This window comes from Candidozyma duobushaemuli, assembly GCF_002926085.2.
Source record: "Candidozyma duobushaemuli strain B09383 chromosome Unknown E_B09383, whole genome shotgun sequence".
In the NCBI taxonomy this organism is placed as follows: domain Eukaryota; kingdom Fungi; phylum Ascomycota; class Pichiomycetes; order Serinales; family Metschnikowiaceae; genus Candidozyma; species Candidozyma duobushaemuli.
Genome location: NW_020289900.1, coordinates 786,382 through 813,289, shown reverse-complemented (window position 1 = coordinate 813,289; position 26,908 = coordinate 786,382). Strand labels below are relative to the sequence as shown.

General features: G+C 48.1%; 11 protein-coding genes across 11 annotated transcripts; 8 read left to right on the top strand and 3 right to left on the bottom strand. All coding sequences in view use genetic code 12, as the record gives it.

The window, feature by feature from the left end:
- Nucleotides 1-474: 474 nt before the first annotated feature.
- CXQ87_004593 (uncharacterized protein) lies at nt 475-1,236 on the top strand (the record flags this gene model as incomplete). The annotated part of the gene is made up of 1 exon (XM_025483031.1): nt 475-1,236. One exon carries the CDS (start codon nt 475-477, stop codon nt 1,234-1,236), a length of 762 nt encoding a protein of 253 aa, XP_025337974.1.
- Nucleotides 1,237-2,323: 1,087 nt separating this feature from the next.
- Nucleotides 2,324-3,598, top strand: CXQ87_004592 (uncharacterized protein; the record flags this gene model as incomplete). Its single annotated transcript, XM_025483030.1, has 1 exon — nt 2,324-3,598. One exon carries the CDS (start codon nt 2,324-2,326, stop codon nt 3,596-3,598), a length of 1,275 nt encoding a protein of 424 aa, XP_025337973.1.
- Nucleotides 3,599-4,977: 1,379 nt separating this feature from the next.
- On the top strand, nt 4,978-6,348 carry ECM14 (putative metallocarboxypeptidase; the record flags this gene model as incomplete). Its single annotated transcript, XM_025483029.1, has 1 exon — nt 4,978-6,348. The coding sequence occupies one exon, from the start codon at nt 4,978-4,980 to the stop codon at nt 6,346-6,348; it is 1,371 nt and encodes a 456-aa protein (XP_025337972.1).
- A 1,908-nt stretch (nt 6,349-8,256) lies between these two features.
- CXQ87_004590 (aldo/keto reductase) lies at nt 8,257-9,159 on the top strand (the record flags this gene model as incomplete). Its single annotated transcript, XM_025483028.1, has 1 exon — nt 8,257-9,159. The coding sequence occupies one exon, from the start codon at nt 8,257-8,259 to the stop codon at nt 9,157-9,159; it is 903 nt and encodes a 300-aa protein (XP_025337971.1).
- A 1,745-nt stretch (nt 9,160-10,904) lies between these two features.
- CXQ87_004589 (uncharacterized protein) lies at nt 10,905-11,732 on the top strand (the record flags this gene model as incomplete). The annotated part of the gene is made up of 1 exon (XM_025483027.1): nt 10,905-11,732. One exon carries the CDS (start codon nt 10,905-10,907, stop codon nt 11,730-11,732), a length of 828 nt encoding a protein of 275 aa, XP_025337970.1.
- Nucleotides 11,733-12,721: 989 nt separating this feature from the next.
- On the top strand, nt 12,722-13,270 carry CXQ87_004588 (uncharacterized protein; the record flags this gene model as incomplete). The annotated part of the gene is made up of 1 exon (XM_025483026.1): nt 12,722-13,270. The coding sequence occupies one exon, from the start codon at nt 12,722-12,724 to the stop codon at nt 13,268-13,270; it is 549 nt and encodes a 182-aa protein (XP_025337969.1).
- Nucleotides 13,271-13,845: 575 nt separating this feature from the next.
- On the top strand, nt 13,846-14,385 carry CXQ87_004587 (uncharacterized protein; the record flags this gene model as incomplete). The annotated part of the gene is made up of 1 exon (XM_025483025.1): nt 13,846-14,385. The coding sequence occupies one exon, from the start codon at nt 13,846-13,848 to the stop codon at nt 14,383-14,385; it is 540 nt and encodes a 179-aa protein (XP_025337968.1).
- Nucleotides 14,386-15,480: 1,095 nt separating this feature from the next.
- On the top strand, nt 15,481-16,071 carry YPT53 (Rab family GTPase; the record flags this gene model as incomplete). The annotated part of the gene is made up of 1 exon (XM_025483024.1): nt 15,481-16,071. The coding sequence occupies one exon, from the start codon at nt 15,481-15,483 to the stop codon at nt 16,069-16,071; it is 591 nt and encodes a 196-aa protein (XP_025337967.1).
- Nucleotides 16,072-16,103: 32 nt separating this feature from the next.
- On the bottom strand, nt 16,104-19,991 carry CXQ87_004585 (non-canonical poly(A) polymerase; the record flags this gene model as incomplete). Its single annotated transcript, XM_025483023.1, has 3 exons — nt 16,104-17,971; nt 18,075-19,077; nt 19,104-19,991. The coding sequence occupies 3 exons, from the start codon at nt 19,989-19,991 to the stop codon at nt 16,104-16,106; spliced, it is 3,759 nt and encodes a 1,252-aa protein (XP_025337966.1).
- Nucleotides 19,992-20,154: 163 nt separating this feature from the next.
- CXQ87_004584 (DNA-binding protein) lies at nt 20,155-24,572 on the bottom strand (the record flags this gene model as incomplete). Its single annotated transcript, XM_025483022.1, has 2 exons — nt 20,155-24,197; nt 24,224-24,572. 2 exons carry the CDS (start codon nt 24,570-24,572, stop codon nt 20,155-20,157), a joined length of 4,392 nt encoding a protein of 1,463 aa, XP_025337965.1.
- A 306-nt stretch (nt 24,573-24,878) lies between these two features.
- Nucleotides 24,879-26,801, bottom strand: CXQ87_004583 (uncharacterized protein; the record flags this gene model as incomplete). The annotated part of the gene is made up of 1 exon (XM_025483021.1): nt 24,879-26,801. The coding sequence occupies one exon, from the start codon at nt 26,799-26,801 to the stop codon at nt 24,879-24,881; it is 1,923 nt and encodes a 640-aa protein (XP_025337964.1).
- Between the last annotated feature and the right edge of the window lie 107 nt (nt 26,802-26,908).

Genomic DNA, 26,908 nt, shown 5'->3' with positions numbered 1-26,908 from the left:
CCCTTGCAGCGGGAAGCTAAAGGGTTAAAGTTTTTCTCTGGGACTTCCCCATGACGGCAATGTAATTTTGAGGGCTGTAGGACGCCTGGTTGTGGAGATATCGCCGGTTGCGAAAATCACATTCAGAAACTAGCCGAGGTGGAGGGACGGGTCATACAGGTCGTAGAACGGCTTCAGTGGTTTCGGAAGGATTATCAATTTGTAATGATTTAGTTGATATGAGATCAAACGGCTTTTTGTGCTCATTTGGGCGAGATCATCCTCGGCATCTCACCATAAAGACATCCTTTCAAAAACGCCACAGCTAAAAATCCACCCAAATCTTTATCAAACCCTTAGCCAATAGAATCAAATCAAAATTCACCTGAAAACCACTTCTTTCCCCTTTTTGATCAATCCACCCGACGGCATCGCTTGATGTACTGGTGCATGCACGACCATCCACCCTCTCAGCTACAACTACACCTTTCTTCCATGCTAGCCGTCAGATCAGGAGGTGCTCTCTGCAGGCCTGCAGCCCGGATGCTTCTCCAGCGTCGTCTTGCCGGCCACAAATCGTCATTCAAGTCCGACGACTCCTCGGTCGATACTGACGAAATCGTCACCAGCAACAACCCATGGAGTCCTACGCTTTACAACGACATTGTGTACGTGAGGAAGGGGTTCAAGAATGTCGCTCTTCCAGACAACTACCGTCTTTCGTACGAGCCGCTTTACGAGGCTCCTGGTGCAAAGTACGTTGCCATGCTTAAACGGTTGACTCTAGCCTTTGGAGTGGTTGGCGTCTACGGAGCCAAGCTTCTATATGAGCTGGTTCAGTTTGACGATCTCTATGCATTGGCGGCCCTTGCCGGAACGTGGGGCCCTGTGGCTGCCGTTCAGTTCAAAACAAAAGATTACGTAACCAGAATTTTCAGATTGTACGACAAGACCAAGCCTCAGACGTTGGAGAACTTGGTCAGTGACGAAAAGCTCGTGATGGAGAAGTTGAACGCCACCGGTGGTAAGACGTATAACCAGCTTTTGACCATTTCCGCCAATAAGTCCCTTAAGTTGTGTCCCAAGACAAACGACATCATACCCTACAGGTCATGGCAGGAGAACTACGACGGCCACAAGCGGTACTTCTATGTTGCCGACAACGTCGGTGGTATGAAGATGGACAGGCTATGGGGCATTGTGGAGCACAACTCGGGTGTGGACAACGGGCGTTACATGACGCTTCCAGGACAGTAGCATATGTAAATAGACGGAATGAACAGGATAAATTAGGTGATTTGTAGTGGATGTTTAGGTTTTCAAGTGGTTGGAGCTTGGAGGTGGTTGGAGCTTTGGGTCGGTGGATATTGATCGTAGTTGGGGTAGTCAGGAATGCGTTCTTTAGGTTGTATTTCAATACGGAGTGGTCGACTGGATGATCTCGCTGGTACGGATAGTTTTGAAAATCGACACAATATGTTACTTCTTCACCCCAATAGACATAAATTTCCAGAGCTGAAGCACAAGAGTAATAGTAGTAGTAGGAGTAGTAGGAGTAGGAGTAGTGGTAGTCGTTATTGTCTTAGACGAACATCATTCAGCTACTTATTCCAGCTTGTTTTAGTATCTCGTTGATACAGCTGCTTCTAACAGTCAGCGGATTTAATGCAATCAGTGAAAGGTTCCCTTTTATTCTGGAGAATAGTAACGTTCCCTATTGCTTTACTACTAATAGCTAAAGTGAGAAACCAGCTACACTATTGCAGCCTTAACAGTCACCCAAGACCACTAATGCAGAATTTTTCATAAATATCTGTGGACTCCCCATCTTCGGACAACTTCAAATATTCCCTTCCTCCTTTATCAACCATTACCTCCTACACATCGTGTGAGCTGCAACAAAGCTTATTATGAAATCAGCACAAATAATACGGAATCCACATTTTCACAACGTATCAGTCCCACCCCTCCCCACCAAATACCAACAATTCACCCCACTTCAAAGTCATCGGAAAAAAGTCACCTTCTCCTTCTTATCTCCACAATGCTCCCCACAATCGATCCACCGCGCGGCTGAGCCCATACTCTCTCATCGCTTAAGCACCACGCTGCACCCTAAAAAATAACCGCCCCATACTTTGCAACATAAAAAATCCCCTATAAGAAGCCCAATTGGGCAGCTTTGAGCAATTGACGATTTTTGCCGGGCTTGTCCACACAGAATGACCTGCAGACAGCGCTCCCTGTGTCGTGTTTATCAGCGTCGCAAGATCTTCGTCTAAAATAGATCTTACCCCATATGGGCTTATTTCACCACAAACCGATCCAAGGAAGTATCCTGCCGATGGGTCGAGGACCCCCGGTTGGGATACCTCATGAAAAGACAGAGGTCAAGGAAGAGGCCAACGACGACGATGACGATAAACCCAAGAAGGTGTATGGCAAGGAAAAGGCACCCAAGAAGGAGAAGAAGAAGGACGTTCCAGAGACAGAAACGGACATCAACACAAGACTCAACGCTCTTCTCTTTGACACGTCCGAAGAGTCGATCGACCTGTACCGTCTGGAGAACAACCTGCTGGACTACCTCGGGCGACTCTACTTTGATGATTATGACTCTGACGCTTCCATACGGAGTCCTCTGCCTTTGGCACCATCCACCTCAGATCGCCAAAATGCATTTTTGACCGTGCAGAGCGCTGCCCAGCGGCTACGGTCGCCTTCACCTTCCAAAAGACCGGCTTTCCTGCGTCAAAGCTCGTTTGAAAGAGGCGTTTCCTTCGATACCCTAGAAGACAAGCATCACAAGGCTATAACGTTGAAGTTACGACATCCCCAGTTTCGTTTTCGGCGAAACAACAAAACGTACCTTGTGGGTTTCAACAACGATGCAGAGTCGCTTAGGGCCATTGAGTGGGCCCTTCAGGAAATGGTCATAAACGGTGACACTGTCATTGTTCTACAGGTACTAGATGAAAAAGTGTACAAGCAAGTGGACTCGGACTTAGGTGAGCAGGTGCTTGCCAAGATCGAAAAGCTCAATACTCACAACAAAAAGATTTCCCTAGTGTACGAGGCCGTCATCGGAAAGCCCCAGAAGCTTCTACGTGGTGCCATTGATGAGTACAAACCTGCCATGATGATAGTAGGAACGCACAACTACGAACGAGCCCAGCTCAAGCACCTGAATCTGTCACAAAACATCATCGATCTGTCTCACCCGACCCACAGCCCTCAGCCTCATAAACACAGAGGCTTCTTGCTGAAGGCGTCTACATCGAAGTACTTCCTTCAATTTGCATTGGTGCCTTGTATTGTGGTGAAGCCGATATATCATTATACGGAGCAGCTCGAAAAGCCCATCGAGGGTGAAAGGTATTTCCACGACTGGCTTGCGAACATCGACATTTCTCATACGCGAGAGGAAAAGAAGAAGAAGAGCCGTTTTGCCATGCTTTCACCCCTGCTGTCTCGAAACAGTTCTCTGACGAATCTAGCCGACATGAACAAAGACAGGTCGCGGAATTTGGATGCAACGTTCAGTTTCGGCAGCAGAGATCCCTCTCCAGCGGGCGATCTGGACCACAAAAGCCGGCTTTCACGTTTTTTCCATCATTAGGGAAATGCTATTTGCAGCCGTGATACTGCAGGTGTGACGGCGACCATGCGTCCTTGTGCGTCTTAAGCCATAGAGATGGGCCGTTTGATAAGCAAATGACGCGGAATGGAGTGACTTTTGATGTGTGAATGTATATATAGTTTGTTCGTTTTTGAATTTGTAGGGCGGAAGAAGAAGGAAGGGATTATAGGATGTGGCGCATCTGCAGCACACCGTAAAGGTGCGTTACCGAGTGGAAGTGCGTCATGGAACTGGTGGATGATATTAGTGTGTAGTTGTGTGGGTGGTAATGAAGGGGACATCAGAAGTCTAATTGAGACCTTTAAGTGATCAACTGTTGTTTTATTGAACTTTTCTTAAGGTTGGTTTGTACGGGCCTTTGCACTGGTAGTTTAAGTCCAAGGCATGCCGCAAGACACAATTGATGCAACATAATTAGTAGCTTTCCAGTCCATTTATGAAGTACATTGACCGGCGGATGAAACGGGTGAAAACTGTACACCAAAGACACTACGACCTGAAGAGCCTCAGAGCCGGGATTTCTGGTAGCTCGATAGAGTTGAGACTATAAGTACATGAGATGCTCTTGATAGCAAATTGACAAAGCTTTGAGATCACTACAAGTAGCCGCTTATAAAAGCACTGCAGTCGATGTACGGCTTATTCTAGAACCTCTTTCCACCACACCCCAGGAGGAGGGATACACTCACCAATTGTCTGGATCCCGGACTTTTTTGACTCGATATGCTTCAATTGATTACTCGCCCTCCAAATTTTTGCGTCATCAATAATGTCCCTCTGCATCTGACTGCTGCAACGTCAACCGACGAAGCTCAATAAACAAAAAAGGAGACAAATGGGGGTGGGTCAAAAACATACCCACCAACAAGCACTTTTGAAACCCACCATCAAGAACCCACCATCAAGAACTTCTGAATTGTAGAGCACCACTAAATCACACGGCTATCACCACCGATCACCTTTAGCATGTCGTGCAAGCCTCATCCATCTCCAATGGCCCCACTTAAATCTGAATCAAATCAATGGAACCATTCAGCACCTGAGCTTACAAAATTGCCAATTCCATCCGCACGTCATTTTACCCAAGCTACCCCATCTACGTATACCCCACCTTCCCATCACCCCAACCTCATACCCCAGATTTGCACCCAACGAACCAGCCACCCAAACACCCAACACACAGTCATAAAAAAGTCCCAAAGCACAGTCATAAAATAATTCCCATAAAAAAATCCAACTCCACCCTGAAACAATCAAATTTTAGTCACTTCGTGTCTTCAGCCTACCCTCCCACTTGGCTCGCGGTACGGGTCTCCTCTGCAACCACCAACCCCATACGCAGCAACCACTCCATCTTCATGAAGCTTAACTATATTTTCGCTGCGCTTGCGGCGGCCTCGCAGATCCGCTTGATGCCGCTGCCGCACGACAAGCAGCATTACAAACTGGTGCCTGTGGCGGAGCATCCCATCAACTTGGCCCAGTACGAAAACGACTTTGTGGTGAGAATGCCCTACTCCAGCAGCTCGTTGGAGTACTTGCGGAGCCAGGAGCTCAAGATCTGGGCACGGAACGGGCACAAAAAGACGTTGGACGTGCAATTGGACGCCGGGCTGCTTGCACAGCTCGGATCGCTTTTTGACCTTTCCAAGGCAGAGGTGATTATTCCAGACTTGGCTCAGGCGGTGTATGAGCTGTATCCGGACAAGAAAGAGGATGTTTTCGCTGAAGGCGCCGATTTCCACGCTACTTCCGAGGTTTTCTTCAAGGACTACAGAAACCTCGAGGACATCCACCAGTGGTTGCATCTTCTTCAGGAAACATACCCGGAGCTCATCTCCTTGGAGACCATTGGCAGAACGTACGAGGACCGGCCGTTCCGCGTGGTGCACCTTTCTGTGAAAAACGACGACGTCAACCACGAAGAAAAGAAGACCATTGTCATCACCGGCGGTGTCCATGCCAGAGAGTGGATTTCCGTCTCCACCGTGCTCTACAGCGTCTACGCCATGTTGCGCCACTGGGAACAGAATCCGCACGATTCCAAGACCTTGGCGCAGCTCGACTTCCTCTTCATCCCCGTGTTGAACCCGGACGGGTACGTGTACTCGTGGGAAACAGACCGATTGTGGAGGAAAAACAGACAACCTGTAGAAGGCGGCGACGAAGGCCAGTGCCGAGGCGTGGACATTGACCACTCGTTCGACTACCACTGGACGGCTTCTTCGGAGTCTGTGTGCAGCGAGGAGTACGCTGGAAAAGCACCGTTCGAGGCGCATGAACTGCGGATCTGGGACGAGTACCTCAACAGAACCAACGAGGCACACCACATCCACGGCTACGTCGACTTGCATTCCTACGACCAGGAAATCCTCTACCCGTACGTGTACCTGTGCGAGCATCTGCCTCGGGACGAGGAAAACTTGATTGAGCTTGCGTACGGCATCAGCAAGTCGATCCGCTGGACTCTGGGCAAGTACTACGCAGTGCTGCCTGCTTGTCTCGACAGAGACCTGGATCTTCTTCCCGAATTGGGCGCCGGCACTGCTCTCGATTACATGTACCGCCAAAGAGCATACTGGGCGTACCAGTTGAAGCTCCGAGACAGCGGATCGCATGGGTTTTTGTTGCCCAAGAAATACATTGAGCCTGTGGGCGAGGAGATAGCCGCGGGACTCAAGTACTTTTGCAAGTTTATCTTGACTAGTGGCGAGGCTTTCTCCCGGTGAGACTTGCAACGGTCGGGTTCGGCCTTCTTATCGGAAGCGCAATGATAAGATAAAATATGAATGTACGAAGGGGGACAAGCGCAAAAGCGGCTCACAGCCTCCGACCCGTAGGCCACCGACTCCTTTGAAAATCGTATAGGCTTGAGGCAATTTGTAGCGATTTTGTGAATATTCCGTAAAGGGTAGCTGTGGGTATGAATTGTCGCATGTTTTAGGTATTTACGTCAGTTTTGCAGCCGCTGTGCAAATCGCAAACTACAAAGCGTCCGCAAAAATACCAAAGTGGACGGATTTTTTTGAAATCGAGGCCACGGGGGATTCAGGCACCAAACTACCCGTAGAAGCTATTTTCATCTGAAATATCTCCCCTAAGCCTAGGTGATAGGAGAGACAGGGTTCACGTGACCTGCATAGATTAAGCACCCCGGCTTTTCCTCCCAGACACTTGCTAAAGTGGATTGCCTAGGTTGACCAATCACCCGGGCTTCTGTGCGGTGCAGTCTTTGCCGAACTGTGGTGCATTGTCTATAGGAATGTAAGCCAGCGCAAGTTTACCACACTTGCGTGCATAGTGAGTTAGCCAAAAGTGACGATTTATACCGAACAGGGTTCTATGCACGAAGGTGTTGATTATGTTGCTGTTAGATAAACAGGCAAAGAAAAAAAAAAGAAAAATAAACGAGGCGTTTTCGAGGGCGAGAATTCTAGATTCCCCTCCGTCAGATGGCGAAAAGAAGAAAGCCTGATTTTTGGCGGTGCCCAGCGTTTGCATTACGTCATGAAGCCAAGCCGTTTTTGAGGGGCGGAACAAGTAGGAAGAAATCGGGTGGCGGGTTTTTTTCAAGTAGGGGGATTTAGGCAGCAGCAAGGGCCGAGTAACAAAGTCGTAAAGCGAGCCTCACCAAGCAAGGCTCGTTCGAGAGGCTCGATCTCGGAGATTTGCGCATAAAGCGTGCCTCTGATGGACTATGGACTGAATAAACGGACTGAATAGACTGAATGGACTGAATAAAACGGACTGAATGGACTGAATAAACGGACTGAATAATTCACAGACTGAAAGGACTGAATAAATCACCGTGAATGCCTGGATAAACGGCCCGGCCGTCAAAGGTCCCGGCAGGAAATACGTAATACAATACTTCTGGCTTTAGGCACCACTGGGCTAGATCGGGCCAGGCCAAGGGATGGACACAAGGCCACAAAAGGAATTTTCCGAAGATCAGCTGGAGCGTGTGCATCACGCCAGGAAGGAGCTCTGGCGCTGTGCCGGGAAGTTAGCCCTCTGTGCTTGTAGAACCAAGAAACCACTGGTTTGATAAGTTGACCACAACGAGGCTTGACAAGGGAAAAGGACAATGCGCCGGCGCGAGTAGGAAGCGTAATTTCTTCTTTCAATGTAAAAACACGAGCCTTCCGGCTATGGCGGGTAAGATTGTTCGGCGCATGTTGGTTGCTCAGCAAGGTGAGACACTCGATGTGGTATTGCCGACCAGCCAAGCACGTTTACATCATCAACAATCACCGCAAGAGGCAGGAGACCAGACCGGTTGACAGTCGCCGGAGGCCGCCGGAGGCCACCGGAGGCCGTTGGGCCTCTGGACCAACTGAGTGGGAAGGGTAGACGTAGGTTTCAAAGACAACCACACTGGAAAGTACACCTTCTGTTTTCCAAAGACGCTGGGCAAAACCGCCACCTCCAAACCTTATCGAGGTTTATCGCCAGGTGGCGGTGATGCCTACACATGGCCACAGGGTCCTTTGTGTTGCTCCCACCGGTGGCTGCAAAATAAACGTAATAGCACAGGTTGCGGCGAGTAGACCCGGAAAAGCATAACGGGCCAAAAAAGTATAAATACGGGCCCGTTTCTGAAACATTCCAGCCATCCACAACAAATCAAACCACAAATGTCCCCCACCGCCAACTACTCCGAGTCCGGTCCCAGACCAAACTACGACTACTACCAGCTCAACGACGGTAACAGAATCCCAGCCATCGGCTTGGGCACGTATAAGGTGACTGACGCCGACGAGGCCAGAAAGTCCGTGAAAACAGCCCTCCAGGCCGGCTACAGGCACATCGACACTGCTTCCAGGTACAAGAACGAAGAGCAGGTCGGCGAGGGTATCAGAGAGAGCGGTGTTCCTAGAGAGGAGGTGTTCGTCACCACCAAGTTGTGGAACGCCGACCACCACGACCCCGAAGGCGCCCTCAACGAGTCCTTGAGAAAGCTCGGCTTGGACTACATCGACCTCTACCTCATCCACTACCCTGTCAACCTCGAGGAGAAGGTGTTGGCGCAGCCTCACCACTACGACTTCCTCGAGACGTACAAGGAGATGCAGAAGCTCGTGCACCTGGGCAAGGCCAAGTCCATTGGCGTGTCCAACTTCACCAAGGAGCGTGTGGAGCTTTTGATCAACGACCCCGGGGTGTCCGTCAAGCCTGTGGTGAACCAGATCGAGGCCCATCCTTTGCTCACCCAGCCTGACCTCAAGGAGTTCTGTGACGAAAACGATATCTTGATCGAGGCCTTCTCTCCGCTTGGCCTGGCCAGCTCGCCCCTTTTCGAGAACCCCGTCGTCAAGGCCGTGGCAGAGAACAACGGCGCCACCGCAGGCCAGGTGCTTGTGTCGTGGGCTCTCCAGAGAAACACCGTTGTGTTGCCCAAGTCGGTGAAAGAGGAGAGAATCATCAGCAACATGAAGACGTTTACGCTTTCGGAGGCGGACTTCGAGGCGTTGAACAACTTGAGCGCTAAGTTTGGCGTGCAGAGAACATGCAACTTCCCCTGGGGCGTGTTCAACTAAAGCAGCCTGGGTTCAGGCATCCACTGGTGGATGAATGGCTGCAAAATCGGCGTGGTGCACCCATGCGACATGGCTGCAAACGCGATAGACAGATTGAGCTAGACTTGAATGTATTTACTTCTACGAAGATGGTGTAGGGAGCCTTTTGGAGGCTTTGAAGAACGAGATTGGAGGAATGTAGATTTTTGGAAGAATCGAGAATTCGTGTGTGACGGTGGTGTGGTGTGGTGCGGTGAGGTAAGCGCGACATTTTTCATATGGAGGGGGCCGAGAATGGTGGTGATTTTTCTTGTCTGTTTTCTTTTTCTTCTTTCGGTGGGGTTGGCGAGTGCAGAGAATGCGTGGATTCACGGTAAGGGGAAACTAAGGTGGGGGCTGATGGTGTGATTTAAGCGAGAGATGGAGACTTGTAGTGGGAGTAGCCACAACTATGCGATTTTGATGGAGAGTAATGGGATAATAAAGAAAGGAGGATTGAGTCCGATGACCGGGGTTCCGGGTGATCGAGTCGTCGTGACAAGGTAGTCGAAAATGACATAGAGCGGACGGTCCGTATTAGTCCCAGTGCCGAGGTTGTAGCTGTTTTGATATTCTGTTACAGTATTTTGCTGTGGGAGACCACCGTCAATTTACATTTAGAATCAGCGACCTAAAAAGCACCTTTTCTTTTGAATAGGGTAAATCTCTAATTCCTTTAGAAGGTTTGTCAAAAGCAGAGTGACTCGACATAAAGACACAGCTTAAAAGACACAGCTTAGAGGACAGTAAAACCCACCCAAAACTCTACACCAGCGATATAGTGCATTGAAAATATATTATATTTTGCATAATGTAGGATTTTTTTATTAATGAACTTTATTTGCCAACTTCCAGCCCGACAACACAAAGTGCTAAAACAGTGGAACCCGCATTTGGCCAAACCTTCCACCGGAACACCACAGAACCCGGGCCTCTCTCGCCAAATCCGTCCGATTGTCCCAGCATCTATACACACAAAGCACCATGTGACGAAGGCGGTTCGATCTCAGCTCGCATATGGCTTAAGCGAGTAGAAGGTGGTTGCAAGCACTGGGAAGATACCACCATCATCACCACCTGAAAGCCCACAAAATGTGGAATTTTTCAGCCCAGCTTGTCCAAGGGGGCCTGTTTCCATCGCGCCCCAAAACAGCCGTATCCCCGTTGAGCCAAGAATCGGCGGGATTCTCGACCCTCCACTTTCTTGATATCTGCACCAACCACCATCCACAAAGAGGCTATGTCCACCACAGCCACGAGCTCTCCTGCTCTTGACTTGGTTTCCACTTTCCTTGTCTTCAGCTATTGCCTGCCTTCATACCTTCACATGGTCCATGGTAAGAAAACACCTAAAACAGCAACAGCGTAATGGGACGCCGAAATGGCAAGAAAGAAAAGATCCTTATTTGTTCCCTGCCAGTATACCCAAAACCAACAAGGAAGTCAAGTAGTGGCTCCTTTGGGAGTGGGACATACCCCAGTTAGTACACCTCTTCCCAGTAATGGCCTCCAAAGGCATAGCGTATTTCCCACTTCGGCTAAGGCCCGTACCAAGAAGAAGCCGGCGATGGAACAAGAATAACGACAAGAAATCCACGCGTGGGTTTTCTCCCCACCGCCATTGTCCGACTCACTCTTTGTTACTACAGCTCGCGGTTCACCATATCAAGCCCATGGATTCCAGCACTTCTTCTTCTTCTTTTTTTCTTTCTCTACCGATAATTATCATGATCACTCGCAGCTTAGCTTTACTTTCCTCCCTTGCCATTGCCGCCGCCAACGACGACGTTTTCCACCACTTGGGTACTCCATCCTTCACTGGAGCCCAGGCGCTGGAGTTCCTCGACGATTTCAACTCGTTTCAGAAAACCGCCGGCTTGTACGAGGCCTTGGGCGCTTACACACAGCAGATTTTCGAGGCGGAGGCCCAGAGCGTGTGGGAAGAGTACTTGTGGGAGACCTACTGGTACGGATACGAGAGCATTCGTCAGAAGTACCCTGACGTTGCGCCTGTGACACCAACCGACCAGACCTTCCCTACTGAATTGATCGACTTTGATTCAGACGAGTTGGACGAGATCGAGCAGGTCTTCCACTCGGAGCTTTTCTCGAGCTTCAACGAGGAGCACCTGGTTCGTCGTGAGAGTGTCAGAGCTGCTGTAGCCGAGGCTGGTGTTCCAGTTGAAACCGGGGAGCCAGTGGAGACTGGAGTTCCCCAGGAGACTGGAGTTCCCCAGGAGACTGGAGTTCCCCAGGAGACTGGAGCCAACGTGACCAACGCAACCACCACCGGCACCACCCAGACCTCTCCTACTGGAACTGCCATCGACACCGACACCGAGGAGACTGAAACCACGGATGAAACCACGGATGAAACCACCGATGAAACCACGGATGAAACCACCGATGAAACTACTGCTGAAACGGCGGATGAAACCACCACCACCGGGCCCACCGCTGCTGGAAACACCACCACTGCTGACAATGCCGGTGCCCGTCCAGGCTACTACGCCGCTGGCGGTCTTGCTGGTGCCGTGGCGCTTGCCTTGTTCTGAGCGGACGGCTATATATGAATTGATTTGAGTTATGGTTTAGGAAGTGTAGAGGAGGGGGAGAAGATGATGTGAGGTTTGGAGATTGTCTAAATATGGCTTTATTAGGAGGGCTTGTTTTTCGTTCTGGGAGGTTTGATGCTGACCAGGAAATGTTGTGACAAAAACGTAAGTTGATAAGTTAAAACGAACCTTCACAAACAGCACTGATAAAAGCAGTGAGTGTTACTGTGTTCAAGATGTTAGCTGGAGTTGAGGTTACTGGTGAGCCAGAAAGGGGATTTAGTTCCAAAATATAAGACATATGCAAACAGGTTGGATTTAGGAAGTGTAGAGGAGACTATATGGGGGCTTGATGTTGTCTTGCCGGATAATTCAAACATACTTCTATACTGTTTTACATCGCTCACTATTTTATAGTTTCCAGAGATGGTAATCTTGGAATTGTCCACATGTTACTAGCCTGATCGTTTTAAGTGTGATCGTGCTATGGATATATTTAATTGTTGTGTTCTGAGCTCAGGTGTTATAGATGAAGATCAACCTCGTATTTCTCGAAGCGAATGGCTTAGCTCGCATATAGGTCATTGGACGTTTAAAGGTGCACATGAAGAGTTCCTTGATAAAAGAGCATTCCAATTGAAAGAAAAGGAAAAAAAAAAAAAAAAAGATCTCGTCAATCATCCACCCGTCAACCCCATTGGCTCGTTCTAGGTGAGCATACTCTGTAGATTTTTAAGGACATCGCCCTACATCACACTACGAAACGTACATTTTACAGTATGGCCAAAGAAGGAAAATCAAGAACAGAAAAAAATGCCACAAGTTCAATTGGCTGGAAACGCAAAAAGTAAAATGGTCCAATGGCCTTTGTTTCAGGCCTGTTTCAGGCAGGTTAACGCGATTGGCATCGAAAGTTCGGTGCAGAAATTCTCAACATAAATACAATTTTTTTTTTAACGATTATTAAATCACAATCATTATAGTTTAAAATGAGCAATTCAGACTTGATGGTGGATGAAGTGATGTACACCGGTGTGCTGGCACTGGAGTTTGTGTCGGAGTGGAGTTCGTTCTTGAGCAAAGTTCAATATTCCTCTTACCTCCTGGCTTATTACTCTGACTATCACGCTGCGGTGGACAAATCAATAGTGGATACCACCGTGTTTGACTTTACATCTAAGTACGAAGATTATCAATGGGAGACCTTACAATATGGATACGTGAGTCTTACAAGCAAATACCCAGATGTGGTGGCGATCACTTCGACCCAAACTTTATTAGATGATTTGCTTGAACTTGATCCTTCTTTTGCTTCAATGATGAGTGAAAAGACCATTCTGGTGCTGCTGCGCCGAGAGAGTGTGAAAAGCGTTTTGAGGGCTAACATGACCCTGGACGCTAGTTCAAGCGAGGTTATGCAGCTGAGTTCAAAGACATCTTCCAGTCACAATACCACTTCAGATAGCAACGCAGCAGCACAGGTTGGCTACTATGCCGCTGGCGGAGTAGCGGGAATGGTCGCTCTTGCCTTGTTGTAAGTGGAATTCGGGAGTATATGGATGTTCTAAGCTGAGTTTAGAATGACAAAACTAGAAAACGAAGGAACGTTGCAGCGAAGAAGCGGCACGATTCAAAGAGGGATAAATAAAATCGCTAGCTCTTTAAGAATTTTTTTTGCGAATTCAGCAAAATCATGTTCGGAGATCAGATAAGAGATCTCGAAGCGAATGGCTTAGCTCGCATATAGGCCATTTAAGTTGCACATATAGAGTTCCTTATCAAGAAGGCATTTAAGTTAAAAGAAAAAAAGAAAAGCGATTCCGTCAGTCATCCACCGTCAACCCCATTGGCTCACTAGAGCCGAGCATCGTCAGTAGTTTTTTATGAATACCGCCTGCTTCAGGCGAGGACCCCATATCTCACCACGAGAGGAAGATTTTACAGTTAGGCCAAAGAAAACAGAAAAAAAAATAAAAAAAAACGCCGAACTCCAAACGGCTGAAAACGCAAAAATACAATTGGTCCAGGCCTGTTTCAGGCAGGTTGACGCGATCGGTTAATCGAAAGTTCGGTGCAGAAATTCTCACATAAACTACAACCACCAAGCTTTACAATGAGCGATTCAGGCTTGGTAGTGAATAACGTGACGTACACCGGTGTGCTGGCATCGGAATTTGTGTCCGAATGGAAGTCGTTCTTGAGTGAAGTTCAATACACCTCTCACCGACTGGTTTACGACTCTGAATTTAGCTCTGCAGCCTTTAATCAAGCATTCTCAACTATACTTACATTTGCGTATAACGATTATGCTTGGGAGACCTTAGAATACGGATATGCGAGTCTTAAATTCAAATACCCAGATGTGGCGCCGATCACTTCGACCGGGAGAATCATCGATGAATTCACTAAAGGTAATCCTTCATTTGCATCCGTGATAAGTGAACAAGACATTCTGGCGCTGCTGCGCGTGGAGAGTGTGAAAAGTGCTGTTAGGGCCAACATGACACTGGACGCTAGTTCAAGCGAGGTTAAGCAGCTGAGTTCAAAGACATCTTCCGGTCACAATACGACTTCTGATAGCAACGCAGCAGCTCAGGTCGGCTACTATGCCGCTGGCGGAGTGGCGGGAATGGTTGCTCTTGCGTTGTTGTAAGTGGATGTGTGGAGTTTGGGGTCGAGTTTGCAGCCAAAAAGTGGATATGCACGGCTTCGTAAAAGTCGGTGCTTAGTAGACATTAATCCGATGAACATGAGAGGGTGGATTGTAGGAGGAGAAAGGCGTCAGAATAAGCAAAATGAGCAGGTGTGACAATTGTTGTTGATTTTTCATAATGCGCTGTGTGGTTCTTGGTGAGGTGATGAGAAGCATCCATAACGTTTTTGGTGAAACAACGCTTATCGGGATTGAGGATTGAGGATTGAGGACAAAATACTGGGCAAAGCTAGGAGAGCCATTTGTGCTAGATTTTAAAAAATTGACATTTATGTGTTGTTCTAGTTGCTCTCTCTGATGGACTTGGTAGATTCAATAGCCATGGTCGTTCAAAATACATTTCAGACGAAACATCGGAATTACTAGACTTTTATCTAAGCAATGAAGCTTTGTTAAAAATATAAATGCCCCTCTTTGCAAAAAGCGGAAGAAGACCATAGCCAAATGGACTATTTCTTCAATCTACAGTATACCTATCAAGCAGAAGACAGAACCCGGTCCATGCTTACCACACAAATAACAAGGCAAACTAGAAGAACACACAACCATCGAATGGTCCAATTCTCTCTCTCTCTAAAAAAAAAAAAAAAAAGGTTCTTATATGAAATATTGTGTGGCATCTCAGTCTGTCATGACAGTATACCTCAAGCAGTCTGTCCCAGCCAAAGCACTCCATCTCTCGAATCACAAAAATCACTCAATTCACAAACTTCAAATAATTTGCAAAAATCCAAGCAGCTATTCACATCCAAACCCTTCAACCTCCATTATATGAACAGACTGGGGTACTTTGAGAGAATGTCGCGGCTCCATGGACTCACTAGCTTCTGGTGATAACACATTAAGCATCCTCCATGCATATCTCATAACATACACCTTTTTCAGCAAGAAAGTATTCTCTCCAGCGTCATTCAACTAAACGATCGTAAACTTACCATTTTTTTAAAAAAAAGTAGAATCCTTGTAGGAATGCCATGAGGCTACCCCAGGTTTCCTGCATTCGTGACCATCACCACTTCCTACAACTTCTTCTTCATGGCTCCTCTGTACAAAGTCGTGCTTCTAGGAGACTCGTCCGTGGGGAAAACGTCCCTTGTGTACAGACTCACCCTGGACAAGTTCGACGAAAACCTGCCCAACACCATCGGCGCCGCTTTCCTCTCAAAAGAACACTCCAGCAACGAAAAGACAGTCAACCTAGAAATATGGGATACCGCCGGCCAGGAGCGCTACAAGCTGCTCACGCCAATGTACTATAGAAACGCCAAGGAGGCGCTTGTTTGTTTTGATCTTTCGTGTCCGGATGCTTCGTTTGATAGAGCCCGATACTGGGTGGACCAGCTCAAGGTTCTGGGACCCCCTGATATCAAGGTGAGAGTGGTGGGGAATAAGAAGGACCTCGTGGACGAGAACGAGATCGATTTGCTGAGAATCAGAGACTATTGCTCCGAGAACAACGTGTCGTTGTACCTCACCAGTGCCAAATTGAGCCAGGGTGTGGTGGAGCTTTTTGACGAGATCGTGGGACTGGTGGACCAGGATTACTTGGACAATTACGTTGAGCCTACTGACTCGATCCAGCCAATTTCCTTGTTGAGCGGGCCCAGGGCGTCTACGTGCTGCTGAACAGCAGCGGCTAGTCTATGTCGTTTGCGTCGTTATATGCTGGTTTCCAACCCCTTCAGCTTCCAGTACTCCCGCTTCACGTACTTGTTGTACTCCTTGGCGTCGTCCTCCTCGCCGGCCTCGCCTTTGTTGTCGTCTCCTTCGCTGTCGTTGACACTCATCAACTCGGCCACCAGCGCTTTGGGGCCATTGGGCGCTTTGTCGGGAATGCTTTGTGCAGCCTGCTTGACCACTTTGAGCTCGGGCTTGCCATTTGCCGGTGGCTCGGCTGGGGCAGCCTTGGCTTTCTTCCGTGGAGGCTCCTCGTCGCTTTCCAGCGTCATGTCCGAGAAGTAGTACTTGTCGTTGCCGTCAGCACCGTCGCTTTCGTCGTCTTCTTCGTCCTCCTCGTGCTCAATCAACGCGTGGTTGGCCACCTTGTGTCTGTCGTCGTTGAAGTCTCTGTCTTTGCCGCGGTACTTGATGATATCGCCAAGGATCAGCTGGTTGATTCTGTTACGGTAGCTGGCGCCATTGAGCTCGTAGCACTTGTCCACGAGCAACTGGTATGCACCTCCGAAAGCCTTCTTGATGTCTCGGAGGTTGTATGATGATCTGGTGATGTTGTTCAACGGGTCCGAGGGATCCTGGATGATAATAGAAAATACACCTCTGCCCGTTGTGAGAGCAGGATGTCTCGATTTGAGTAGGTACTTCGGCGTATCGTCGTCGCAGTTTATGGCGATAATCAAGTCGTCGTACGAGAAGTTCCGTCCGTAGAGCTCGAAAAACTCGATCAACAACGTGCCCAAGTTGTCCATGGCGGAGATGTTGCCTGTAGACACTCGAGGATGAAGTTTGAGGAAGTGGTATACCATAATGATCGTGGCGTAACCTCCAAGACCACCCACATGCACGTTATTAAGCTTTCTGGATCGGAGGAACTGCTTAATAATGAGGACCAACTCTCGAAGACCCGGCGTGAGATCCAACCATCTGCGTATCCTTCTGGCGGCATCTAGACCGTTGCTTCTTTCGAAAGAAATGTCGACATGAATGTTGAAGGTGGGGTCGACAAATTTGATGATGGGCACTTTTGCCGTGGCAATGACTTCGATGTTCTTAGCAAGTTGGTTTTTGCGTAGATGAGATGCAAGTGAGTACAACCGCTGTCTCTGCTCGTAGTCACCTGTAGTCGAGATGATAACCATGTCGATATCGGAGCCCGGGAGGTACAAGTCGGTGGCACAGGAGCCAAACACGTGTGCCTGGGTTTTGGGCCAGAACTCCGAGATCTTCTTCTTGAGGTTGTTCACGAGGGTGTTTCTGTTTGTGATTTCCTGCGATGACGGCGAGATGTAGTTGACGAAATCCTTGATTTCGAGAGTGAGCCAGTCGACAATCTCCTTCTGTTTGGAGTGGTCGTGGCCCTTTACCCATGGAAATGCCAGTTTGCTTTGTAGACTCACATGATGAGTGCCGGAGTTGTCGTCACTGAGAATGCCGTCGTCAGAGTAATGGCCCTCGTCATCGTGCTCAGACTCCGAAGAGCTGAAGCCGAACTCGATAAAGTCGGAGCCCTTCACAATGTCGTTTTCCGGTTTCCCGTTTGGAGTCTCGGGCTTCTTGGACTCTGGTTTTTTGGGCAACAGCTTTGAAACTCCTTCCGGTTTCTCATCCTCACCCTCGCCATCAGAAACAACAACAATATCGCCATCCAGACCCCTCTCATCGTCGGAGTCCACGAGGATGATATCGTCGCTTTTCTCAGGCTCATCTTCCTCAACGTCAAGCACATCGTAATTTCCTTCTCCCATCGCATCAGGGGCCTCGTACCGCTTCTTCTTGAGCTTTCTTTGCCTTTTACGCGTCACCAAAGGCTGGACATCCTTGCCTCTTTTCAGTCCCATGATGCAATGAGCTTGATTGTGATTTTTTTTGGTAGGTCTTAGATATCATCACGGTGTATGCAGGTCACATCAATTTGGCTGCAAAATATCCAACATTGCACACCAACAGAACACCCACACAGGCATAAAATGACGGCCAGTATATTTTTGGGTCAATGTCAAGTGCCACCATTGCAAGGCACAAGAGATTGATGAGCTTCACGCTTCGGCTGAGCTTGACATAATCGTGCAGATACTCAGAGAGGAGAATTTGGGCAAGATTGAACGCAACTGGTTTCACAAAACTGGGAGGTGGAGGTACTTTAACAGGTTTGAGCTCTTTTTGGAGGTCCACAACGTTTTCCTCGTCCAAAGAAACGTCGTCACGAGTCACCTCGGAGACCTTTCTGTTTTTGAACAAGAAGTGCTTCCATTTCATCGAGTCCAAGTAGTCAAGGATCGTTCTGGAGGTGACTTCCAAGGGCTCTTCGCCTCCCTTGAGTGCCATGTAGATGAGAATTTCAAAATCCTCGGCCGCTTCTGAAACGCTCATGGTGTTGGAAACTCGGTCAGAAAACCAGGCATGGAACGAATCAGGCGTAAGGTTCTGGTACCACTTCGAGATATCTTTTCTGATTTGTTCGGGGTCTGTAGGGTCTCTGAGCTTCTCGGTGAATGGAATGGCTCCAGTGCACAAATAACAAAGAATCATTCCTAGGGAGTAGATATCACTATTATAGCTGAAGCTATTGGCCAACTTCTGGCCCCGGCGTGCTTTCAAGGATGATTTGGCATAAGTCCAAAGCCGTGGATCTGTAAACTCAATTGTGCCGGTGTTGCCCCTCAGCTCGCTGAGATCATCCTCGATTCGGATCGACTGGTCAGCCAAAAACTGCTTATCGATGAACTTGCCCTCGCCAAAATCTGAAACAAGAACTTTTGGCATCGCTGCAGCGTACTCATCGAGTTCAGGAAGACTGGCAAAAACGGTCTGAATGCATGCATCTGGGTCGTAACTCAGCTCTAGAAGACAATTCGAAGGTTTCAAGTCTCTATGGAGAATGCCGTGTGAGTGCAAGTAGTGGACGCCCTTGGCGATATCTCTGAAATACTTCCATATTTCGAACTCATTTAGCCACTTTTTGGTCGTGGTCGTGGGGTCACCTGTTCTGCTGAATGGCGTCTCCGTCTTCGCTGTCTTTCAGCCTCGACCTTCTCCTTGGCTGTCATATGCTGTTCTCTTTGGAAGTTCTTGATAATGAGGTTTTCCAAGTGCCCTCCTCCACAATACTGCTGGAGGATAAACACATATGGCACTTTCCCGCTTTTCTGACGGTACCCTTCTTTATCGGACAAGTAGAACGTCTCCAGATCCTTCAAATCGCCTAGTTCCATCCACACATGATTGTACCTGATCAAGTTGTTCTCGTTGGCACCTTTCACGGACAATTCGTACAATATGAGCACCTCGTTGAGCACCTGATCCACGTAAACCAGATGGTCCCCCACATTAATCCTCTTCACGGCATAAACACCCAATTGAACGTCTTTCAAGACGTGCATCACTTTGTACACCTGGGCATGGGCACCGCTTCCCAAGACGTACGGTGGAATCTTCTGGAAAAACCGGTCAAAGTAGCCCTGATTGAAGATGTCTTCCGGAAGGTCCGAAGAGCCTGTGTCTCCGAGAACATGACCGTATGAAAGCTTCGAAAGCATCTTGAAGTAGTCATCGTGCATGAATCCAGCAGGAACCACATCATGAGGATTCATCACTAGACTCTCGTCCCGCAATATATCAGCACTATTTCTTCGGGCATTTCCTGGTGGATTCTGAAACTCCCCTAGTAGAGACCCACAATGGGGACACATATTAGAATAGGAGCCATTACGGTCCACGGGTTTGTATAGCGTTAAGGGGTATTCGTTTTCGGCTTGGGTGGATGTGAGAAGCTGGATAGAGTTGTCTTGGTTATCGTGGAGTACTAGAATTCTGTTTTTGGGATCATGGAAAACAATCTCCTGGGTGTGATCGTAGGGAACAATAGACATTGAGGAGGTATGCCCGAGGAAACCCGTATATTCCGTGTGTTTCGGTTGGAGTAGGATGTTGCACCACCTATAGATCTATCTCTGTGCATGAATATCGGCGCGAAGCCGGCCAAATCTGGGGTACCGCTTCGATGGCTGCAAAATCTGGGTATAAAGTGGGTTTTCATTTTGCAGCTTTTCTCATCCGGAGCATGAATTCCATCATAGCGGTCTCGAGATTGTGGCGGTCGGCCTGAGTCACGTTGGCGAGCTCCTCGTTGGAAGTGGCCTCCATGCGGTCGATCAAGTCCGAGACGACCAGCTTTTCAACGACTTCTGGAATAGCTGATAACGGCTCAGGAGCTGCCAGAGATTGGAGTTTGGCCTGTGCGTGCGAGGAAAGCACAAGTTCCGTGCAATTCGAGATCGCCTCCTCCTTCCCGCTCAGCAGGTTCAAGAAGGTGTCTGAAAATGGCTTCTCGCTGGAATCAGAAATTACGCTATCGTTCGCCTTTTTCTCGTTGGAATCCGTGCTGGAGTTCACCTCCACATCAGTGCCCTCGTGGTACCCGAGCCGTTTCTCCTTCAAGCTCTCCTCAGAATCGCTTACCTGCTTCTCATGCTCATGCTTCTTTCGAGGACTGGCGGGCTCCTCTTCATGCTTGCGTTTCTTCAGCTTCTCGCTATCTTCTGTCTCGGCAGAATCGTCAATGGCATCAGACTCGTTGTTCTTCTCGAACGAAAAGTCATCTCGTTCAATCTCCTGGATGTCCTCCTGGTCATTGGCAGTTTTGGCTTCAGCACCAGGGGTGGTCACAGTGGCACTCTCTTCTTGCCTAGAGTCGTCGGAGGGCACTTCAACAACTTTTTGAGATGAGAGCTCCTCTCTTTCCTTTGCAGCCATTCTTCTCGTACGCCTTCTCTGCGAGGAGGTTTCTGCATTAGTCGCTTGAACCAGAGGAGTGGTTTGAACATCCTTCAGCTCGTTCAATGGCTTCACGGGTGTTACAGTAGTTTGCAGGGTCTCTTTCTGATCTTGACTTTCCTTGTTCTCTGCAATTGAAGGAGGCTGGTCAGCAGTATTTTCCTTCTCATCTGTCTTTTTGTCAATGTCCTTCGTGTGGACATCAAGTGCCTTTGTAATGAGAGACTCCAATGCCTTTTGCTGCTGCAGAACCTCATCTAAGGAGCTCTTTTCTTGAGATGGCTTCGATGAACTGTTCGATGATTCGAGAGAAGATGGAACGTTCAAGAGCGACGAGAACCTGGGGTACTTGCTGAGATTTTCCTTAACGAGCGAGCTGTAGTCAACGCCATTCTCGTGAGCGACGACTAGTAATGAGTCAAGCTTCAGGTCATCTCTGGAACTCGAGAGCAAATAGTTTGAAACAGAGTCTTCCAAGGCAGTCCTCTCGTTACCTTCAAGCTTCGATATCTTTTGCATCACTTCTGCAAAGCAGGCCTCTATCTCAAAGTCAAACTTGTTGTCCAAAAGGTAGGCCAACAACTCCTTGAAGTCATCCAACTTAGCCCACTTCTGCCTCAATAAATTCAAGCTAGTTCTTCTCAAATGTTCGTGAGGAGCATCATGCAAAAGGCCCAAGAAAAACTTAAAGACCTGGTTCTTCCAATCCTTGATACACAAATGGCCGACCATATCTTCAAACTCAGCAGGCTTGAGCAAAACGGTGTGTTGAATAATCTTCTTTGCGATCAAGCTGAAGTCTGACTCCAAGTGCTTGAGCATCCTACCTGCAATGATCATTTCGGAGCCACTCAACTTGTTGATCCGCTTGCTATTGAGACAATCAGCGATGTATGATTCCAAGTCACCGCGCTTGTGTTTGCTGTTGATACGGACAAGCTGATAAGTGAAAAGAATGTAGAATCTGTCTCCGATAGCGCCATGAACCATGCTGACAACACCATTGAGCTGATGGCTCGTGTAGTATTGAATGCTGTTGAGGAGCAAAACCTCATAACAGCTACTAGAATCAATATCAGAGTCATTCATCAAGTTTCGAGCTCCGAAGGTATCGTTCAAATTCACCAAAAGTTTAAATAATGAGTCGTAAGAGATTTTGGTGTTCTTGCTCAAAATGTTCATCGTGATCGGCAAATTGTCGATGATGTCTTTCGTTGTATCTGATATTTGGGCTTCTTTTTTCGTAACGAACTTGAGTGTGTTCAAGAAGTGATTCATAACATTGATCTTGGGCTCGATTTCAAGTTTATCCAGCCTCACTAGAACTGCAAGGGTTTGCATCACCTTGTCAAACCGGACGAATACCCATCTAGGATTGAGGGAGTGAATTTCTTGAAGCTGTATGCTCTCATTCGATAAACAGCGAATGCTGCTGAAGTTTCTGTCATTGGTCGAAGAAGTTGCCTTGATTAAGCGTTCTATGATCCCAAGGCCCAAACTATGCATGTAATGGCTGGAAGAGTCCTTCTTGAAATAGAAGTTGACCAACACCGGAAATATGATCTTGTCCCAATAGAAGTCTTGCAATTTAGCGGAGGCCTTGGCTGGGCCGTTGAATAGGTTGTAGAGGATGGACATGAATGAGTTGTGGAGAGCGTCAATTATTTCCCTCTGGCTCTCGATCGAAGTGATGTTGACAAATATGTGTATGAGAAGCTTCACCTTCGTTTTGTAAGTATCATCATTCCCACCAGCTCTTTGATTTTCGGTGGCTCCTGGCTTGTCTTGCGACGTGAGGAATCTCGTATCCCTAAGGTCAATACAGCATATTTTATAGACAACAACCTTCCACGAAGAAATGGCCGTGACTTTGGCCATCATGTCCAGCTCGTTGAAGCAGTACTTGTGCACCTGAAGCCACTTAGTCAAGTACTTCCAGTTTTCGAAGCCATTATCAAATTTACCGCAGAGGAGAGTCAAACCGACCCAGATATCCATCGCAAATTTAAAGTGGCCATTTTGAATGAGATCAAGCAAGCTTTCAATGACAAAATCTATCGTGAGTGAGGTTGGCGACGTTGATATGGAAATAAGGTTATCAGATGTGAATGAATTTTGGGATTGAGGCAATGGGGATTCTAAGAACTTGCGTCCCGCGAAGCAAATGTCTGGATTATCAAGGAAGTTACGAGCAGCCTCTAAGAGGGCCGTGATCCCCGTTGAAACAACCTTGGTGTATAAGGGAAATGACGTGTCACAAAGGTTGAGAACAAGGCCAATGAACCAAAGATGGAAATTTTTTGCCATGAGGTTCGGGAAGTTCAGAAGCATGTTCTTCAATGCAATAAATTTTTCGTTAACCAAACTGGAGGAGCCAAAGTTGCGAATGTTCAACAAGGCGGAAAGCATCTGCTCCAGAATAGGATTAGATAGATTTTCAAAGATCGCTCTTCTCCGCTTGGGAGCAAAGTGGCAGTCTTTTATGATACTCATATATGGAAGCACTAAGGACTTTGAGATCGTGGGACTCACGATCCGCTTGCATGTGTGACTATAGATCCACTGCACATCTGCCATGGGTATATGGCGGTTCACAGAAGGGGACATAAGCAAATGGGCAGCGAATTTAAGAGCCTGGTTTAAAACTCTAGACTGGAACGGGTTGTTCCGTGTAGGGGATAGCTTCGCTTGTGGAGGCTTGGATAGTAGAGCTTCTTCAGTTGCGAGTACATCACGACGCAAGTACGTGAACATGTCTCTGATGTAATCTGGATTCAGACGGGGTTTGTAGCGGGTGCATTTCTCCGTATGCTGTAGCCAAGGCACATCACCACCGAGGAACAATTCGGCCAACACGGAGGCATCATTGAGTTTGCAGATCTGGTTCAAAGTAGCGTAAACCTCGAACTTTCGATCAAAGGACTCCAATTGCAACACCTCCATGCACCCGTCTATTAGCTGAGGAAGGTCATTTGATCTGGGCTCAAGCTGGATGATGGTGCCTGGCTGCCAAAAGGCGGGATTATTAGGCGAGTGGAACTCGGTGGAGAAGGAATGCAGAATGGAATGGGCCGTTTTCATCCACATGGACGAATTGTTGGGATCGAGTGGAGATGAGTCCGCCATGAAGGGCGCCAGGTTCTTCAAGATCGATTTTCGAGGTGTCTCCATGTTTTTCATGGGAGAGCTGGGGACCATGTCATCGGAAAAGGTTACGACTTTTCTTCTTCGAACTGGAGATGACGAAGGAGGAGCCATGACCCTATTACCAGTAGCTTTGATAGGGGACAGATTGAGCTCATCTGAAGGCAAAGGGCAGGGCCCGAACTCGTTTTTCTTCTTTTGTTATTCCGTAGCGGCAGTTCGTCGTCTTCCTCTGGGGTTTGTGCAATTGGAGGTGGGATTTCTTCTTCAGTCAAGTCGATCATGGGAGATGCCTCTCTGGAGTCCTGGGAGGTTTTCTTTTGCGATTTTCGACGTCTTGGGGTGGATTTACCCGCTAGAGACGCTCGTGACGATGCTTTTAGCACCAGAGAACGCGTTCTGGGTCTTGGGGAGCGATGTTGGGAAGGAGTGGAGCTTTTTTTCTGGTTTTTGGGTGGCAGAAACCGGGGGAATTTGGCTCCTGGATCGAGGTTAGGCAGCCTCTGTGAATCGCTCGAGACCACGGAGGTCATAGTGTGTGGAAAAGGTGGTTTTAGTGGAAAATTACCGCGTATGTAGATGAGTTGACGATGATCTGAACGCGTATGTGATGCGCATTTTAGTCAAGTGTGATAAGTAGCTATATGTAGTTCTCGAGATGCACCGAGTTTTCAATTGGAGAGTTTGGGCCAAATGTCTTTGTATTTTTGGGTGTGAAGGCATTGACGATTGAAATTGGTTTCTGAAGGTCTTTTGTTCAGAGACGCGTCTAGCGTTCTGGCTTCAGTCGTACTGCAACGTTACAGAATAGGGCTAATGATTTTTCAACAACTGCAACTTCAACTCTCCACCTTCTGCTTCTTGGTGGTCTCTTCCTCTTCCTCGTCAGGAGATCTGGCCCTCTTCCTTGATTCCAGAACGGGCTCAGCCTCCAGAGCTTCTAATTTCGCAGCCAGTTCAACGTCCATGCTATCCTCAGTCTTAGGCTCCTTCTTCAACTCAATGTCCTCAGTTTTGAGCAAATCGCCAAGCTGAAGCCACAGATTCAGACGTGCTTCCTTGAGACGCTTCCAATGGAGCACAGTCCGTTCTTCAAAAAGGTCCTTCTCACGATCTGTGTCACCGGCCTGCTTGGCCTCCTCAATTTGTGTCGTTAGACTGTCGATAAGCTTTGTATAGTCGGTAGAGTCCGTGCCGTCTCTTTCAAGCAAATGTAAGCCCGTCTGTGTTTTCATCTTCCTGGATAATTGAGGCGTAGCATGTGTGTTAAAGTAACGCTTGGTTTTGAACGGAAGAGCCGACGTGAGCTTCTCTTTGGTGGCCGAAAGCTCCTCATCAGTAAGCGTTTTGTCTGCCAATAGTGGTTGTCCGTCTTTATCCTTCCCATACAAAAGCCACGACCACCAGTGCTCTTCAGATTGGGAGAGGGTCAGCAAAAGAAACGAGAGCTGGGTTTCCCATGTTCGGCTCTGACGAGGAATGTCACGCTTGATATTAAGGAAAATCCTTGCTGAGGACTCAGGGGTCGTCTCGTCAGAAATATGCTTCACGGTGCCTCCGATGGACCTCAAAAGCTCTCTTTTGTTCGAGGCCAGAAGCTCCACGAAGAATGTCGCCACCAAATAGATATGTACAAGAAGAAGTCTGCGGAAAGCCAGCGAGTCGAGCTGCTTGAGCACGGTTTCCCGGTCCTCGGTTTCGATTGCCTCATCTCTTTGAGCATCAAACAGCGAGAGCCAGTAGTTTTCAGGAACAAACACAGTCTTTTTCAGCTTTTCTGTCGCTTCAGCAATCTCCTCTTCCAGCTGTGCTGGCTCCACAGAGTACAAGTCCCGGCCAGGGTGCTTCTTAGCGTATTTGGCTTCCTGCTCCAAAAGATACACCGCCAACTTATCTACGGAAGACGCAAGCGTTTGAAGCTGACGTGGCGATTTAAAGTAGCCAAAGGGGTTCCGCAGCAAGCGGTAAAAGGCCACGAGGTCCCGTAGGAGATCGTCATCGCTCAGTTTGGATTTCCCGATTATAGGCTCCTTACTCTCGCGGTTGGCGATAGCAAAGTATTTATTGAGACCCGTCAGATCGTCGAATGAAAGCATATTGGCAAGGAACATCCGGACTCTGGCCTGGAATTCATCGTTGAATGTGTCTTTGGCGTAGGAGTCGAGTTTCCCAAAGGAGTTTCGCACGTAATACTTGTCTGTGAGGCCATTGCAGAGCCCCAAAAGGGCTATTCTGTGCAGCGTGACGTTTTTATCGAAAACCTTGGATTTGAGGAGGCCAATCCGCAGCTCCAAGAAGTCCCAGAATCGAGAAATATGGCTGAGCGATATGGAAAAGAGCGACTCCAGCACCAACTGGAGAAGCGTGAAGAAGTCAGCCTTGGAGGACGGGTAGGTTCCTGCGTGGATGCTGTTGACCTGCCATTCTAGAATCAAACAGAGCTTGCAAATCGCCACAACGTGAGATTCAGGTAGTAGGTTCTGGTGGGTCTGGTTCTCTGAATCCTGGATTTCCAGCACCAACGTATCCACCACTCTCGTCAAGCCGGCAAGCACGGAGAACTCCGTCTTTTGTTTCTCTATGGCCTTGTCAAAATCTGATGTTTCTTCGTTTTCGTTTTCTGGAAGGTCCAAAACCTCGCTGAGCTGGGGATTTTCTGCAAATTCGTAAGGCGTCGTGAGGAAAGACGCGTTGAGGTCGGCGGACGAAAGGAATTCGCCGAGCGCCTGTGCAACGCGGTCAATGGGCTCCTCAAGCAGCATGAGTAGTAGTTGAGATGGGACACTTTCGCACTGTTGATGTTGGACAAAAGAGGTAGCGAGGAGGCAGAGTGAATCGAGGAAAGAAAGGGAAAATTTAATTTTTGTTT